This window comes from Anomaloglossus baeobatrachus, chromosome 7 (genome assembly GCF_048569485.1).
Source record: "Anomaloglossus baeobatrachus isolate aAnoBae1 chromosome 7, aAnoBae1.hap1, whole genome shotgun sequence".
NCBI classification, from domain to species: Eukaryota; Metazoa; Chordata; class Amphibia; order Anura; family Aromobatidae; genus Anomaloglossus; species Anomaloglossus baeobatrachus.
This window is the reverse complement of record NC_134359.1, coordinates 108,553,324-108,573,037: the sequence shown is the minus strand read 5'-3', so window position 1 is coordinate 108,573,037 and position 19,714 is coordinate 108,553,324. Positions and strand designations below refer to the sequence as shown.

The window sequence follows — 19,714 nt, the reverse complement described above, 5'->3', positions numbered from 1 at the left end:
CAGTCACACTAGCTGCAAAAAATTTTTTTTCCAATGGTTGCTATGATGAACTTCTCTTGAGTCAAGTCAAGAATCAAGTCAATATCTACAAAAAAAAATTGCGCTCAAGTAAAGGGAAGGAGAAAAAAAACAAGTATGTTGATGGTGAACATTGGAATATGAATACGCATTACTGCCAAGAAAACATGACATTTTTTTTTAAAAAAAATATGAGTTACTTGGCAAATAAAGGTGGCCCAAATTACTTGTGTCCAGATATGATGTCAAGGTGTAACTCTGATCTGGGTACTACTCCAATAGCTATGCCTCTCTTGTCCAAATTTAACTTTTATATGGGCTAGAATAGAACCTGCAAAAGGAAAATTAAAAACACCTGAAAGAACTGGTTTGTTTGTTTCATTTCAAACAAACCTGGCTGAGATTATACAGGCAGTGTCTAATACACACTACCTATGGGTCCCTTTAAATGGAATCTGACAGCAGGTTTTTGCTACCCCATGTAAGAGCAGCGTGATGTAAGGAAAAAGACCCTGATTCCGATGTTTCACTTACAAGACTGCTTTTTGTGTTTACCAGTTCCTTGAATGCTTATCTGTGTATAACTCCACCCATACCACTGATTGGCAGCTTTTTTTTCCCCCATGCATAGGCAGAAAGATGCCAATCAGTGGTTCGGGCTGGGGTAATACAGAGATAATGAATAAGTAGGACTACATGACAGCATGTTTACTAGTCCTTTAGTGCAAACCCATATTAAAGGGACAGACATGACTTTGGACATACCGGTACATCCAATGTCATGAAGGGGTAAATGAGTAGTATCAAGTTGGAAAGTTACCCCCTGTCCATAAGATGGGGAAAACTTTATGATAGCTGGTGGTATGACGTCTGGGCCACCCACTGATCCAAAAAACGGGGGCTCTGAAAAGCCTTGTGTGAATAGTGTGAATGCCGATCATGTGCACTGGTGCTTCATTCACTCTTAAATAGCTGGAGATAGCTGGTTTTTGGCTCTGCCATAAGAATAAATGAAGTGTCAGTGCGCATGACCAAATGATCTCACACTTGTCATTTATATAGATAGATCTATATAAATCTTTTATAAATACATTAATGCCAAAAGGAAAATAAAAGATAGTATTGGCCCCTTAAAATATAATAACAAGTTAGTTATATAGGACAAACAAAAGACTGAGATATTAAACAGGCACTTCTCATCTATGTTCACCAAGGAACTGACTGTTCCAGGGATCATTCAACAAGTCAAAAATCAAAGTTCACCATCCGATATAATTAATTTAACACAGGAAGAAATATGCCTGCGTCTGAGTAAATTAAACATTGACAAATCCCCAGGCCACGAATATTGAGGGAATTGAACTCAGTAATCGACAGCCCTGTATCTCATCTTCCTAGACTCGCTTGTAACAGGGTTGGTGCCTCAGGATTGGAGGATTGCTGATGTGGTACCGATATTTAAGAAAGGTAAGTGAGTGGATCCAGACAACTACCATCCAGTAAGCCTGACATCAGTAATATGCAAAGTTTTTGAGGGCATTTTAAGAGATGACATGCAAAAATATATTGCAGAAAATAATATAATAACTGACAGACAGCATGGATTCATGAAAGATAAGTCGTGTCTAACCAACATGTTGCCGTTCTATGAGGAGGTAAGCGCAAATCTGGATATTTGTAATGCAGCTGATGTGATTTATTTGGACTTTGCAAAGGCATTTGATTCTCTACCTCATAATAGCCTTGATAGGATAGGAAACAAGTAATTTTAAATGGTACATTCTCTAAATCGGCTATAGTCAGCAGTGGGTGCCGCAGGGATCTGTGCTAGGACCAATTCTTTTTAATCTCTTTATCAATGACCTTGTGGATGGGATTGATAGTAAAGTTTCAGTCTTTGCTGATGACACCAAACTATGTATGATATTAAAAACTGACCTTGATAATACAATATTATAAAACAATCTGATAAGATGTCAGAATGGGCAGACACTTGGCAAATGAGATTTAATGTTGATAAATTTAAAATAATGCACCTAGGATGGAGTAATCCTTTTGCTGCATATACATTAAATGGAAGTAAATGTGGGGCTTGAACAGGAGAAGGACTTGGGGATTCTCATTACAAATAAGCTGTGCAGCTGCACTCAATGTCAAGCAGCAGCTGCTAAAGCAAACAAGATTCTAGGGTGTATAAAAAGAGAAATTAGATCTCATGATCCCAACATATTGTTACCCCTCTATAAATCACTTGTAAGGCCACATCTAGAGTATGGGATCCAGTTTTGGGCTCCACATTTTAAAAAGGACATTCAGAAGTTAGAATCAGTTCAAAGGCAGCTAACTAGACTGCTACAAAGAATGGAGGCCTCCCATATGATGAGAGGTTGAAAAGTTAGATATGTTTAGCTTAGAAAAAAGATGTCTTAGAGGAGATCTCATTTATATGTATAAATACATGTGTGGTCAATATAAAGGACTGGCACATGACTTATTTCTTCCAAAGACAATAATAAGGACCAGGGGGCACTCACTGTGAGTGGAATAAAAGCGATTCCGGCAGCAAAATAGGAAAGGGTTCTTTACAGTTAGAGCAGTCAGACTGTGGAATGCCCTACCACAAGAGGTAGTAATGGCAGATACTATAACAGATTTTAAAAAAGGGTTGGATGATTTCTTCAGTACACAATATTGTTGGTTATAAATGACTTAGTGACCAAATGTATAATTGGTGGAAAAAGGTTAAACTAGATGGACCTAGGTGTTTTTTCAACTTATGTAACTATGTTACTATTTAACTATATATACAGTATATGTATGTATATATATATATATATATATTTATATATATTTAAATGTATTTTTTTTCAACATTACAAAGGATTAAAATAAAAATCACATTTCTGTTTGCCATAAGCAGGCAGGGGCCCCAATTAATAGAATGCAGAGGTACACCTATGGATGCGCCATGGAGAGAATCAGGTAGATTTGCTCATAAGAAGAAAATCCAAATGAGATTCCAGAAGAAAATAGATAATCTTCAGAGATGTGCTGCATGTTGTGATTACATTAATGGTCTGCTTTTAATATAACTGATAATAGCTCATCGCAATTCACAGGGAAGCTTTAGATGAGCTTTGTCGGTAAACAGAAATTTAAGGGTATCGGAGGGTCAAAGAGAATAAGAAATGTTTTGCAAGAAACTTAAAGGTTATGAGTATTCAGATAAAGCTAACAGATTACATTACATCTGACTCACATTTCTACAGGGATGCTGCAGTCAATGGAGAGAGAAACAGAAGTACCAGATACAGCTAAAACAAAAGTGTGCCACCGATCATCCGCCAGGGAGATGCCACGGAAGGTAACTTTAGTCTGCCATTCGTGTGAGTTTTCCGAATTCCAGAATAAGAAGTGAAGTTTGTTTTCTGAGTATCTCAAGCCAAGAAGGACATGTCCTCTTCCCTCTGTTAGCACAGTAAATGGGTATTCATTCTTCTAAAATAAAAAAGAAAAAGACAAACAGGTTGAGTGATAAGTGGGTAAGTAAGAACTACAGTGGGGAAAATAAGTAATTGATACACTACCGATTTTACAAGTTTTCCCAGTCACAAAGAATGGAGAGAGCTGTAATTTTTATCATAGGTAACTTCAACTGTGACAGACAGTATAAAAAAAAATCTAGAAAATCACATTGTATGATTTTTAAATAATTAATTTGCATTTTATTGTATAAAATAGGCATTTTATCACCTACCAACCAGCAAGAATTCTGGCTCCACAAACCTGTTATTTTTTCTTTAAGAAGCTCCTACTCTGCATTAATTACCTGTTTTAATTGCACCTGTTTGAACTCGTTATTTGTATAAAAGACACCTGTCCACAAACTAAATCAATCACACTCCAGCCACTCCACCATGGCCAAGAGCTGTCTAAGGACACCAGGAACAAAATTGTAGACTTGCACAAGGCTGGGATGGGCTAAAGGACAATAGACAAGCAGCTTGGTGAGAAGGCAACAACTGTTGGCGGAATTATTAAAAAGTGGAAGAAACACAAGATGACTGTCAATCTTACTCAGTCTGGGGCTCCATGCAACATCTCGCCTCGTGGGGTAAGGATGATTCTGAGAAAGATCAGGAATCAGTCTAGAACTACATGGGAGGACTTGGTCAATGACCTGAAGAGAGTTGTGACCACATTTTCAAAGATTACCATTAGTAAGACTACACCGTCAGGGATTAAAATCCTGTAGAGCACACAAGGTCCCCCTGCTCACGCCAGCACATGTCCAGATCCGTTTGAAGTTACTAATTACTAATTGAATGATCCAGAGGAGGCATGGGAGAAGATCATGAAGGTCATAGAACTTTTTGGTTTCAACTCCACTCGCCGTGTTTGGAGGAAGAAGGATGAGTACAACCCTAAGAACACCATCCCAACTGTGAAGCATGACGTGGAAATATCATAATTTGGGGGTGCTTCTCTGCAAAGGGGGCAGGATGACTGCACTGTATTGAAAGGAGGATGGATGGGGTCATGTATCGTGAGATTGTGGCCAACAACCTCCTTCCCTCACTAAGACCATTGAAGATAGGTTGTGGCTGGATCCTCCAGTGTCGCAATGACCTGAAACACACAGCCAGGACAACTAAGAAGTGGCTCTGTAATAAGCACTTCAAGGTCCTGGAGTGACCTAGCCAGTCTCCAGATATGAATCCAATAGAACACTTTTGGAGGGAGATGATCCTCAATGTTGCCCAATGACAACCCTGAAACCTGAAAAATGTGGAGAAGATCTGTATGGAGGAGTGGGCCAAAATCCCTGCTGCAGTGTGTGCAAAATTGGTCAAGAACTACAAGAAATGTCTGACCTCTATATTTGCAAACAAAGATTTCTGTATCAAATATTAAACTCTGTTTTTCTATTGTATCAAGCATTTATTTAATGCAATAAAATGCAAATTAATTATTTAAACCTCATACAGTGTGATTTTCTGGTCTTTTTTATTCTGTCTTTCACAGTTGAAGTGTACCTACAATAAAAATTACAGACCTTTCCATTCTTTGTAGGTGAGAAAACTTGCAAAATCGTCAGCGTATCAAATACTTATTTTCCACACTGTATGTAAAGACTATAATGCCAGTTATGTAGTAAATGTTATTGTAAGAACAGCTGCTACTACCAGGTATGAGAGCTCACTGCGTCCAGACATATACCGGTATGCAGCAGACTTCTATACTCCTATTGGTGATTGCTGGTAACTGACATATCGTGTTTCATACATCAATGCACTGAATTTGGAGATCTGTATCAGAATATTATTTTTTATTTTAAGAAAGACATAAAAAGTGATCATCATTACCTTGGGTGGAAGACTGGGGATCTTTATAGTTACAACAAGTGAAAACTCCTCTGGAAACAGATGACAGTTTTTGAAGAGACGTGATGATGGAAAACTAAATACATGTGGTGTTGCAGAAAGACGAAACCCACGGGCTCCTTGAGACTGTACCATCCTTAAACCTGCTAAGGACTTGTTGGAGGAGATGACTTCTGACAATATGTCCAATGGTCGAAGGTCTGTGGCGAAAGTAAGAGAATAAAACATTCATGATAATTATTCTCTCCAAGAGTGATGCTGTTATACGCATCTATTAATCATAAAATAAATTAGCAAATTGGAGACTAATATTTAAAGGTATTTTTTTTACTTAAAATCATCCTCCAGACGTACAAAGATTTTAACATCAAAATGCATTGCACTTTTATATATGTATTTTGTAATGATTAGGTGATGGGTGGGTATGAGCGGACCGGGAGAAGTTCAGATTCACCGAGTTCCATTGAACTTTAGTTAAAAGTTCAATTTGGGACTCAGACTTGACCTGAACTTGACCTTGGACCCAGAACTCCATATAAGTTAATAAGGATCCAAACTACTGTGCCGTAAAATGGTTGTAATAAAGGCGTGGGGGCTGCAAAAGGAAGAAAAACTGGTTCAATTGACCTACAAATAAATGTGGATAAGGAATAAATAATGAATAAAAAAAATGACATGGGGTCCCGCCTATTTTGATAACCAGAGCAGGTAAAGCAGACAGCTGTGGGCTGCAACCCTTAGCTGTCTGTTAAACCTTGGCTGGTTATCAAAACTAAAGGGAATCCCATTCTATTTTTTTAATTATTTAAATAAATAATTTTTAAAAATGGGGTGGACGCCACCCTATTTTTGATAGCCAGCCATGGTAAATCAGACAGCTTAGCGACTGATATTAACAGGGTGGGAAGGCACATGGTTATTTGGCCCCTCCCAGCCTAAAAATAGCAGCCTATAGCCACCACAAAAGTGTCATATCTATTAGATGCATTAATTCTGGTGCTTTGCCAGGCTCTTCCCGATTGCCCTGGTACGGTAGCAATCTGGGTAATACTTTTAAGGTTGATGTTGAAACTTCGAGGATTTCCATTTAATTAATACATTGGTGAATGACGGAGGGTGTGGGAATCTTTATTCAAATAAACTATTTGATTCCTGTGTGTATTTTTTAACTCTACACTTGCTAGGATAGTATTGGGGGTGTTTGATAGACGCCTATCCATTACTAACCCCTGAGCTTGATGTCAGCTGTCAATTCACAACTGACATCCACTCCAAAAGTATTACCCCGATTGATACCGCACCAGGGCAATTGGGAAGGGCCAGGCATCTAATGGATATGCCACTTCTGGGGCATCTGCAGGCTCTTTTTTCTAGTCTCCGAAAGGCCAAATAACCATGGGCCTTCCCAGCCTGATAATACCAGCCACCTACTCTCTGCTTTCCCTTGGCAGGTTATCAAAAATAAAGGGAAACCGGCCGCCGTTTTTAAAAAAAATATTTCATTAATTTAAAAGAACAGCTTTGTGTAACCTCTATTTTTGATAACCAGCCAAGGTAAATCAGACAGCTGAGGGCTGCAGCCCCCAGTTGTCTGCTTTATCTGTGCTGATTATCAAAAATAGACTCAAATCCACATCATTTTCTTTTTCTTTATTGTTCACCGCAGCATACAGGCATCTTCCTCGTGCAATAAAGCTTGTTGATTGGCTGCACTGAAGCCTTTCAACAAAATTTTTTAGCATACAAACAGGCCTTGAACTCTGAACTCGGACAATGATGTTTTTTAAAAGTTCAAGTTTGGTACGAACCCCGTTTTTTGCCGTTCAGGTCCGCTCATTCCTAGTGATGGGTTATTCCCAACAGTCAGTTGGTTTGCACCCCCATACACATTAGACTGTTGGACAAATCTGTTGATATTGGTAGATCAATCCTACATTAGTCTAATGTATACGAGTGGCTTTAGGAGACGTGAGTAATTCATCTATTGCAGCCTGTATTCTGATGAGTGAAACCTGCCTTATGGAGATCTGGCAGTAGGTTCAACCCTCATAAGCTATCTACTGTATATATGCATGTAGGTCATAGAAAGTTGAACAAAATGATACTGTGATATCTGCTATCTGCTATCCATTGTCTTATTCCAGAGCAGTCTACATCTTTCTTAATATGTAATGAGCTGTTAAGCTCTATGGCCTGGACACAGATCTCCAAGAGAATCTACCTCCAGAGCTTATTCGAAATGAAAGGATGCATTACAAGTGTGAGATTTGTAGATCAGAAGAGCAGACTGTCAATCATTACTTGTCTCACACTGGTATCACCCCTTTTTAAAATAATCTCTAAATGCAGATTCTCAGGGAGAATCTGTGTCCGGCCCACAGATCTTAACCCGTAACCTCAGAGCATGCTTTTCACCTTCCTGACTTGGCCATTTTTTGCAACTCTGACCAGTGTCACTTTGACAGGCTATAACTCTAGAACGCTTGAACGGATCCCTGTGATTCTGAGACTATTTTTTGTGACATGTTGTACTTCATGATAGTGGTACATTTAACACAATTTTATTGGTTTGTGAAAATATTGAAAAATTAGCAAAAATTTGGAATATTTAGGAGTTTTCAAACTTGGAATTTTTATGCCCTTAAATAAGAGAGTTAGGTAACACAATATAGTTAATATATAACATTTCCACATACTTTACATCAGCACAATTTTTGAAATATAATTCTTTTTTTCTTAGGAATTAGAAAGGTTCAAAGTTTATCAGGAATTTCTCATTTTTACAACAAAATTTACAAAATCAATTTTTAGGGACCACATCATCTTTAAAATGACTATGAGAAGCCTAGGTGACAGAAAATACCCAAACGGCACCTCTCAAACTGCTCAAAACCACATCCAAGAAGTTTATTAACAGTTGTCTCACAGGAACTAAAGCAATACGGAAGTAAAAAATGAAAATTTTACTTTTTCCAACAAAAATGTTACTTTAGCCCCAAATTTGTATGTGCACAACGGTAATAAGAGAAAATGCACCATACGATTTGTTATGTAATTTTTCTTGCGTACATCAATACCCCTGTGTCGTCCAGGGTTATGGGGTACTCGGTCCCGAGCAGTGTATAACTGGGGAATGTCACTTTGCTGGCCGTTTCCCCGTTCCGTGCCCTGGGTGCTTTTTGAAAAAGGGAATATTTACAGGGGATTGTTGAATAACGTTTATACGTGACGCCACTTGCGGCTATAGGGATGGAGCCACCACTGCGCAATGTTCACTACTGGGGCTTTTGTTAGTGGCAGACTGGATGTTAGGCCCTTCGCAAGCAGGGCCAGGCCCCAGAGTATAGGTGTTGCAGGTGGGTGTTGAAAGAAGGTAGACCACAACGGGAGTTCAGTGTTACTTTAGCCCCAAATTTGTATGTTCACAACGGTAATAAGAGAAAATGCACCATACGATTTGTTATGTAATTTCTCTTGCGTACATCAATACCCCTGTGTCGTCCAGGGTTATGGGGTACTCGGTCACGAGCAGTGTATAACTGGGGAATGTCACTTTGGTGGCCGTTTCCCCATTCCGTGACCTGGGTGCTTTTTGAAAAGGGGAATATTTACAGGGGATTGTTGAATAAAGTTTATACGTGACGCCACTTGCGGTTTTGCGGCTATAGGGATGGAGCCACCGCTGCGCAATGTTCACTACTGGGGCTGGTGTTAGTGGCAGACTGGATGTTAGGCCCTTCACAAGCAGGGCCAGGCCCCAGAGGATAGGTGTTGCAGGTGGGTGTTGAAAGAAGGTAGACCACAACGGGAGTTCAGTGTAACTGGTTCTTTTTACTCACTGCATGCTGGTAGCTGGTCACCCGAGGCTGGCTGGTCTTAACCACAGGTCCCCTTAGTCCCAGTGCCAGTTTAGTGACCTGGTAACTTCTTTCCCCTGCACCTGTCTTTGGTTGGTGGGTCCCCGTGGCGTGGAGCGGCTGGGGGTCCCCTCCTGGTTGTCTTCAGCAGTCCGTATGACGGTAGTGTGAACCCTGTGGGGTTGGAGTCTCTGGTCCTGTCCCCGGTTCTCCCTTTGCTACTGAGACCCGAACTTCAAGGTCAGTGAGGCCTTTGATGGTCCCCTTATTGAGCAGATTTTATTTGGTCCGCCTGGAGCTTTTGCCTAATCTAGGATTCTGCACCCCATTGGTGCATAGTTCCGGGAGTACTCCACCGTACTCTACTGGCAACTAAATGCCTGGGCCCTCAGGTCACTGTTCACTCCTGTCAGTCCGTCTGCTCACTTTCACTTCTCCGACACACCCTCCTCCACTACTTCTACTCGACTACTACCGTGTCTCTTCTCCACTGTCTGACTCTCTACTGTCTGCCCATCCCATCTGGTTGTCAAGTGGACTGGAGTGGCTCCACCTCTAGGTGGCCATCCATTGGTCCAACCCTTGCCTGGTACCATTCTATGGAGTATTATTGGGGAAAACAGGGATTTTCTGGAGTGTTTGTGTGTTACCGGGTCCCTAAGGGGTAGGCCCTGCATCCTAGTGGGGATGCAGTACTTTGTAGCTCCCTGATGGCTTCAGGGGCGCTACACCCTACATTCAGTGGAAATCCACTGGTTGGGTGCACGGCAGGGCTCGGACGGAAAGGAGCGCCATTTGACTTTTTAAATGCAAAATTAGCTGGAGTTGCACTTGGAGAGCCCCTGAGGTGCCTAAACAGTGGAGCTTGCGCACAAGTGACCCCATTTTCCTCAAGGAATTTATCTAGGCATTTGGTGAGCACATTAAACCCCAAGGTGCTTCATAGAATTTTGCAACGTTGAGCTGTGAAAATGAAAAAAATCATTTTTACCACAAAAATGTTACTTTAACCTCAAATCTTTCATTTTCACAAGGGTAACAAGACAGAATACACCATACAATTTGTTGTGCAATTTTTCCTCAGTATGCTGATACCGCACATGTGGTAGAAATCTACTGTTTGGGCGCACAGCAGGGCTCAGAGGGGAAGGAGCACCATTTGAATTTTTGAATGCAAAATTAGCTGGAATCGTTAGTGGACGCCCTGTCACATTTTGAGAGCCTCTGAGGTTCCTAAACTGTGGAGCTCCTCCACAAGTGACCCTATTTTTGAAACTAGACCTCTCAAGAAATGTATCTAGATGTTTGGTGAGCACCATAAACCCTCAAGTGCTTCACAGAATTTTGCAACGTTGAGCCGTGAAAATGAAAAATTTATTTTTAACCACAAAAAAGTTGCTTTAACGCAACATTTTTCATTTTCACTAGTCCCACAGTGAAATGGACCATACAATTTGTTGTGCAATTTCTCCTGAGTACACCAATACCACATATGAGGTTGAAAACTACTTTTGAGGCACAGTGCAAAGTGAAAAAGGGAAAAAGCTCCATAGTTGAGTTCAGATTTAGTTGGAATGGTCTGCGGATGTCCCATTGATAGAGCCCCTGAGGTGCCCGAACAGCTGAAACCCTTCACAATTGACCCCATTTTACAAAATACACCCCTCAATGAATTCTTAAAGGTGTTCAGTGAGCATATTGACACCACAGGTGTGTCACAAAATGTTATACTATAGGGCAGTGAAGAATAAATAATTATATTTTTACCACTAAAATGTTGTTTTAACCAAACATTTCCAATTTTCACAAGGGGAATAGGTAAAAAAAGACCCCATAATGTCTTGCACAATTTCTCCTGAACATAGCAATACCCCACATGTGACAGTGTTTCACTGTTTGGCCGCACTGCAGGGCTCGGGGGAAGAGCGCCATTTGATTTTTCGAGCACAAATTTTCCTAGAATAGTTTGTGGACTCACTATAATAATGCCAAATACATGGATGCTAACTGTGGTTTAGGCACATTGTGGGCTCAGAAGGAAGGCGGGCGTTTGGATTTTGGAGAGCAGATGCTTGATTTTTTTTTTGAGGGAGGGAGCCATAGTGTTATTCCAGATCCTTTGTGCTACCAGTAACGTGGAAGCCCCCAATATTTCCATTAATAGATGATGGACCTGAGTGGAGACTTGTGTCTTCGTGGGTTGAGTTGAATGCTATTTATTGGCATTTGGGGTGCAGAACATTTTGGATCAGTTCACATTTATCCAGTGCTCTATGCTGAGCACTTACATCAGGGTTTCCATCTACTTCTCCTAAATACGTGATTCAGGTGAAGCCTCGATGGATTAATTCACTATAATGAGGCAGCTTCAGAGTCCTTCGGGCCTCTTTTCAGAGGTGTCCGTCTTTTTAAAGGTGAACAAAACTATTGATAACCGCACTTTTGTCCACGCGTATAAAAACGCATTAAACGATGGACACCGTCACACCACAGGCCAGACAGGAGTTCAGAGTGGCTAATTCTGCCTCATTACAGTGAATTTTTTAGTTGGGAATTTTGTCTGAATCACGTTTTTCAGAGTTTTATATGTAGTTCCCGGTGAAAGTGCTCAGCGTAGAGCACCGGATGAATATGAGCCTCCCTGTGATCTTTGGGAGACAAAATAACAAATTAATATCACATTAAGAATTAGTTTTATACATTTATTTTTAACGCTGTTAACTTTGCGGTATAAATGATTAGACAGCTTTATTCTTCTGGTCAGTATGATTACAGCGATACCAGATTTATATAGTTCTTTTAAGTTTGGCTACTATCACACTAAAAACACTTTTTTTTACAAAATAAAGGTCACCGTATTTTGAGGCTATAGTTTTTTTTCTGCCGACAGTCATGTGAGGCCTTGTTTTTTGTGGGATGAGTTGGAGTTTTTATTGGTACCATTTTGAGCCATGTGATATTTTTAAATCGCTTTATGGGACACTAAGTTTCAGTGGTGTGATCACTAATATAATCCACTGTAATGCTAGATCATTGCAGTGGATTATATGTCAGGGCTACACTCGCAGAACTGACACTTCGCCTCTCACACCATGCATCTGGCATGGTGTGTGAGGCTTTCCGCAGCTGGGTAACCCAAGGGTTGTCATGGTGACAAAGGAAGATTGCCATGGCAGTGATCAGGACCCTGTGATCGCATTACAGGAATCCGATCACTCAATCTAGGAGCAAGATCCTCTCCATGCCTCCTCAATGCTGCAATCACTATTGATCGCAGCATTTAGGGGATTAAACTGCCAGTAGCGGCGTGGACTCCGCTCCTGGCAATGAGAGCCGGTTCTCAGCTACAAGATAAGCTGTGTGCTCAGTTATTTAGAGGGCGCACTAATATACAGTACACTGTTTTACAAGCTGTACACTGACTACTTAACATTGTATCATAGTGTCCTATATTCAGTGATGTCCCTTATAAAGATATAATAAAATATTTACAAAAATGTGAGGGGTGTACTCACTTTTGTGATATACTGTATATAGAGTACCATAATACAGATATATATGGACTCTGTGTGCCTACAGGTTGTATTCACTCTCTTTTTGTTTGACTGTCAATTTAATTTGTTCTTGTTCTTTATAAATATGTATTTACTGTTTCCCTTATTTTGATGGACAATATAAAGATGAAATTAATAATATTAATTTCCTTAATTAGTAAGGTGATTGTGAAAAAATCTGATAAAACATGTATGTACTGATTCTTATTTACAGAGATCATTGGGCACAATGCAGTGGTATTCTTACAGTAACATACTGCAGATAAAAGTGAATCGCGTCACCTATTATGTTGGCTGTCCATCATCAGTGACAAATGCACGGCGTCTTCAGCTGATCAAATAAACCACATTCAGGCAAAGATCTGACAGCTGCAAACCAGCCAAATAAAAACAAGTGCTTATGCTAGAGGCAGCGGTTCCCCAGCCATTGCCGGCTGCACAGAGACCCGGCATCAGACCCCGGCTCCCTCTACACCTGACTGACACCGCCTTATCAGCTCTATGCAGCGTTGTACTGTTGAGTCAAACAATACAAGACATAGACTTTGATCCACATTAATATATGGTAGTTGGACATGCTGATGACTTGTAATAATCCAATGTGAAAAACACAAATGAGTTGAATTACAATGAACAACAAAATATTCAGTATACCAGTGTGCACACAATTTCTGTACCTGCTGATTGGGGTGGATCTGGTCTTTTTCTCATAAATAAAGGACAATAAAGGAGATATTTAGGTTACTATTTAAATTGAAGCTTGTTTAGTATTGAGGTACAGAAAATTATATATATATATATATATATATATATATATATATATATCCCAAAAATGGCATTGTCTCAATAACTTGTCATGTGGTTTTGAGCATCAATTACAGCTTGATAACAACGTCTCGTGTTGTGCAAAAGTGAAGTTATTGTCTGCCGAGGCAGGGCATCCCGCTTTTCATAAAGGGCCCTCAGGTCATTGAGGTTATGGGGTACAGAGTTATCAGCCTCTACCAGGTGACTCAGCTGATCCTATAGGTTTTCTAAGGGATTTAGGTCTGGAAAAGGGACAGGCCACTCTATTTGAGATACCCCAGTCTCCTTCAGCTGTTCCCTAATGATGCAAACTCGATGAGCTGGACCATTGTTGTCAATGAAGATGAAATTAGATTAAAGTATCCCTCTGTTGTTTATTCAGAAGCATAATGACTGGATTAATGATGTTATTCCAGTAGTAGGGGTTGTCATTGTACCATTCACAAAGTATAAGACAGTTCTGTATTGACTAGGCACACCTGCCGACACTAAAGGGTACTTTACACACTGCGATCTCGCTAGCGAGATCGCAAGCAATTGTACCCGCCCCCGTCGGTTGTGCGACACGGGCAAATCGCTGCCCGTGCCACACAACCTTGCTTACCTCCGTCACACGCACTTACTTGCCCTGCGACGTCGCTCTGGCCGGCAATCCGCCTTCTTTCTAAGGGGGCGGTTCGTGCGGCGTCATAGCGATGTCACACGGCAGGCGTCCAATAGAAGCGGAGGGGCAGAGTTGAGCGGGACTTAACATCCCGCCCACCTCCTTCCTTCCGCATTGCCGGTGGGGGCAGATAAGGAGATGTTCGTCGCTCCTGCGGTGTCACACACAGCGATGCCGCAGGAACGAGGAGCAACCTTGCTAATAAGCAGAGAATGATTTTTTGTTTCAGGACGACCTCTCCGCAGCAAATGATTTTGACCGCTTTTGCGATCGTTTAAAGTCGCTCGTACTTGTCACATACTGCGATATCATTAATGACGCCGGATGTGTGTCACAAACACCATGACCCCGACGATAATTCATTAACGATATCGCAGCGTGTAAAGCCCCCTTAACACTACCATCACCAATGGTTCATCTGGTGACAACAGTGGCTGATGCATAGTGCTCTCCTTGATGTCTCCAACATCTTTGGCAGCCATCATTTCTGCTCAGTGTGATTCGACTTTCATCAGTAAACAGCACTGAGGCCCACTGGTCCCTTATTCAGCGTAGATGATGCTTGTGCCTGGTGGTGTGGTCAGGTACCCTTGCAGGTTGTTTATCACGCAAACCATGCTGATATAATGGTTTTGAATGGTCTAATCTGACACTTTGGTGCCTCTCACCTCCCTTAAATGTGCCTAGAGTTGTGTGGCATTCATCATGTTTCCGAAGGGCATTGTTCACAATGAAGTGGGCATCAGTGTGGGATGTGGTCAAAGAACGTTCAGTTCTATGCCTTTCTGTGACTTTTCCAGACTTTCGTCTCATCGCCCCAAATCACCTGTTTCCAATCTTCTACTGTCCACTTTTCATACTTTTTTTAAAACTAGAGCAGATGCTTCTTATGGCAATATTGAAGTCGAGGCTTCTTCATCTTTTTTTGGGCCACCATTCCAGATTTGTGTAGCATGCATCGCAGGGTGCTTGCATGAACCTTTGTGATATCTCTATTACAAAGCATATGGGCCACCTCCACTGCCGTGTTTGTCACGCCAGAACTGAACGGCCTTGTGATGAATCAACTTATTGACTCCAATATTTTGCCTTGATGTCCACCTCTTGGCTTTTAAATGGATGGACGGACTTCATTTCATATTCTTCCAACTGTCATGGCCTCACATGATGCAGTTTGGCAATTTTCTTGGCTGAGAGATCACTATCAATGAGCTGGATGAAGCTCTCTCTTTTCTTGGGAAATCTTCATGTCTGCTCCTCAATTTGAACCAGTGACCTTTCAATTGGGAATCAACCTAATAAAACACTGAACTATTAGGGAATGTGAGAACAGGTTGCAATTTGTAGTATACAAGAAGAAAAAGATTTAAACACCACCAGATGCAAAACGGTAACAATGCAGTAACATGACAAGAATCTGCATAACTAATCATATGCTAAATAGCTGCAAGTTAAATTTATGTATGAGATAGCCAAGATGATTATCTATAAAATTATGGTAATCTCGCATTTGAAGCTGTAGTGGATGGTGAGATAATGAGCCTGAAAGTGAAAAGTTCAAAATATTGTTACCCTTTTGCTCATCAGTGTATTTGAAGGGCTGTTTCAACCATACTGTTGAAATCTGCCTGCAACTAAATATACAGTAGTGAAAAAAAAGAACACCTGCCTAAAAAGGGACAAGGTAATTTTGTCTTTGAACATTTTCAATTTAGAATTAAAGAATACAATGAAACACGAGAACCAAAGACTGAGTTGTCCCAGATGACATTTTTATTTTCACTGGCCTAGGGTGATCTGATAACGCACTTTTACTTTTAAGAAATGCTTAGTTGATACAGAGTCCATATGTCCCTAGGGATGCCATAAACCAAGTTTTCTTCTACATTTGTGTTTGTTGAGGAAAAAATGCTACCCGCCTATTTCGACAGTAGCTCACTGCAGGAGGACTCCAATTATTTCTGTAAAAATGTATACACAATAGATAATTGGAGATCCTGGAGACCCAGGAGAATATTTATTGTGAGTTGCTGGTGGTCCAGAACTCCGGAGCTACCAAAAACTTTGTGATAACTCTAGTTCGTAATAAAATAGTAATTGCTCTATTTACTATTTTTTTGTTCTTATTTGTTTTTTTATACCTCATTGATGACTATGCTATAGTGAGATCTTCCTTAGAGAGCCCTGTGTTTTAACCACCTAATGGCTTCAAGAAAATGGCGCATTGGTGTCCATTAAGGGTCTTACTCCAAAGTGCTATGGTATGTTGTTATTTTGGAATAAGTCATGTGGATTTTCTCCTTCTATAATGGTAAGGATCAGAAGAACTTGTAGCCATTTAACCCTTTGATCACCATGGTCAAGATTGACTGCGGTTTGAACAAAATATTCTATGACAGTCGTGGTCTCATGGAGGGAAGAGATAACACCATCAAGGAAAACCAGAGCTGACATCAACTATGAGTAATTGAATTTAATTATTGTTTTGGCTATCATGTAGATACTGTATGGGCATGATGGTATTATGTGGGCCTATTATAGTTGTATCTTTTTCAGCTCTGTATAGCTGTAACTTTGGACACATTATGGTAGTATCAGTTTGCATCATATACTGGTGTAGTTTTGCCAGTGTATGTTGGCATAACCTTTGCCCTGGCATGATTTTTGCAGTTTGCAATATTTCTGTATAATCACTATATTTATTATTTATTCCTTGTATGGCTGTATAGAGCAGATGTCCAGTACGGGACATGTAAGTACTGGGATCTGCACTAATTTCTAATGATATATATATATATATATATATATATATATATATATAAATCTGCCTCTTATGCCTCGACAAACATTTTTGCACAAGTCTCTTCGGGTATCAATTTTTTGAAATGCATCTCTTATGTAATTTTTCAAATCACTGACACGTTTTGGTTTTCGACAATAAACTTTGTCCTTGAGTACTCCCCAAAAGAAAAAAAATCCATAGGGGTCAAGTCTGGTGGCCAATCAAGTGGGCCTCTTTGGCCAATCCATTTATTAGGAAATGTTTCATCAAGATACTCGAAGGACTACTCTTGAATAATGTGGAGGGGCCCCATATTGTTGGAAATAAAGGTAATTTGAATTAGACTGTTGCTGTAAGTGGGGAACAACTTAATTCATTAGAATTTCGAGATACTTATCTCCTGTGACTATTCCATCAAAAAATATTGGTCCTAAAACACCAAAACTTAAAATACCACCCCAAGCATTGACACAGTTGTTGCTCTAATGTTAAATGCATGTTCTCATTATACTAGTAAATACAATTATGTCTGTTAATATGGCCGGATAATTTGAAAGAAGCTTCATCACTCCACATAATGTTATCTCAATTTACTGGATTTTCTTCAATTTCGTTAAGCATAATCTCACTAAATTGCAACCACCTCTCTGGATCATCCTCCAATAAACCATTAATTAGACGTGGAGGATAAGCTTTACACCCAGTAGATTTCAGGATTTGCATGATAGAAGCTCGTGAAATTCCCAAATTCTAAAGAGACTCTTCTGGTGGACTTTTTTGGACTCTGAACCAATGTCTCAGCAACAAGTTGCTTACCATTTTCTGTACAGGCTGTTTTGGGTCGACCAGTTTTTGGAGCATTAAGGATTGAGCCAGTGGCATTGAATTTGTCACAAATGCGGTAAATGGTTTGTCTCTTTGGGGCTTGAGTAGCAAATGTTTCAACCCAATTTGCTCTAACGGTTTCAGCATTTTGAGATTTCAATACTCTCTTAACCTCTTCAGCCCCGGGGCACTTTCCGTTTTTGTTTTTTGCTCCCCTTCTTCCGAGAGCCGTAACTTTTTTATTTTTCTGTCAATCTTGCCATATGAGGGCTTGTTTTTTTGCGGGACAAGTTGTACTTTTAAATGAAACCATAAGTTTTACCATATGGTGTACTGGAAAACAGCAAAAAAATTCCAAGTGTGGAAAAACTGCAAAAAAAGTCTGATGGCACAATAGTCTTTGGGATGTTTTATTCACGGTGTTCACTATATGGTAAAACTGATGTGTGGGTATGATGCCTGAGTTTGAAGACACCAAACATGTATAGGTTTACTTGTATCTAAGGGGTTAAAAAAATTCACAAGCTTGTCCAATAAAAGTACAGAAAATAGAAAAAGTAGTTCAGCTCACCCTTCCTAAAGTCCAGGTCAGGATCGGTGTTGGTGCACGGAGCTGCCCTGGCCTCAGGCAGAACACAGACAAGGAAACTAGAGTATGATCTCCAGCACTTCAAAGAAGGTTAAAAATATTTATTGAGGTTCTATTAAAAAAGATCCATCGATCATGAAAACAGTGAGGGGGGACACATTAAGAGAAATCCAACATGTTTCAGCTAGTAGAGCCTTATTCAAGGATTGCCAATCTATATATATAATTGCCTTATTCTGTCTGTCTGTCTGTCTGTTTGTCTGTCTGTATGTCTGTCTGTCTGTCTGTCATGCTCCAAAATTGTGTCCTTACGGTGACACAAAGCTGATTGGCCGCTGGGCTCGCCATGGCCCCGCCCCCGCACACGGATTGGCCTCTCGCCCCGGCTCTCTGCAGGCCCCGCCCCCCTCACGCAATGCACGCTCGCTCTGGCCCAACTGACACGGAGCTCCGATTCCCAGGTGAGTACACACACACACATCAGATCACACTCACTCTCTCACACACCTCACACATCACATCCACACACTCACAACATCCTGGGATATCGCTTGCTTCTACACCGGCTCCGTCAGGATCCCAGCAGCGCCAGACATAACCTTGCGATGCTGGGATCTTGACGGAGGCCGTGAACGCTGGTAACCATTATACACATCGGGTAACTAAGGTCCCTTGGTTACCCGATGTGTATCATAGTTACCAGTGTACACCGGCTCACACTCACTCTCACACACACCTCACACACACATCACATCGCATCCATATACTCACAGCATCCGGCGATATCGCTTGCTTCTCGGCCTCGATACTGTGCTGTTGTGACCTTCCAGGACCTGCCGGAGGATCACATGGCCAGAAGCATGTGGTATCTCCGGCTGTTGTGAGTATGAGCGCGTATGTGCAATATCGTCAATGTGTGTCTGCGTGAGTGTATGTGATCGGGTGTGTGTGAGTGTATGCGATCGGGTGTGTGTGAGTGTATGCGATCGGGTGTGTGTGAGTGTATGCGATCGGGTGTGTGTGAGTGTATGCGATCGGGTGTGTGTGAGTGTCGGCAGAGGAGCATGGCGTGCTGGAGGAGGCTGATCCTGGGGAAGGCTGGGATGGGGAGGCTGATGCTGGGAACAGAGAGGCTGATGCTGGGATGAGAGAGGCTGATGCTGGGATGAGAGAGGCTGATGCTGGGGACAGAGAGGCTGATGCTGGGGACAGAGAGGCTGATGCTGGGGACAGA

At 41.0% G+C, this 19,714-nt stretch overlaps 1 protein-coding gene across 1 annotated transcript in view; it reads right to left on the bottom strand.

The window, feature by feature from the left end:
* The window catches only part of TSPEAR (thrombospondin type laminin G domain and EAR repeats), a 262,150-nt gene that overhangs the window by 137,222 nt on the left and 105,214 nt on the right, over positions 1-19,714 (bottom strand). Inside the window, exons 2-3 of the mRNA XM_075318962.1 lie at positions 5,385-5,602; positions 3,278-3,516 (exon numbers count right to left, since the gene is read on the bottom strand). Of these exons, the coding sequence (XP_075175077.1) occupies positions 3,278-3,516; positions 5,385-5,602 (457 nt within the window). The remainder of the gene's footprint in view (positions 1-3,277; positions 3,517-5,384; positions 5,603-19,714) is intronic.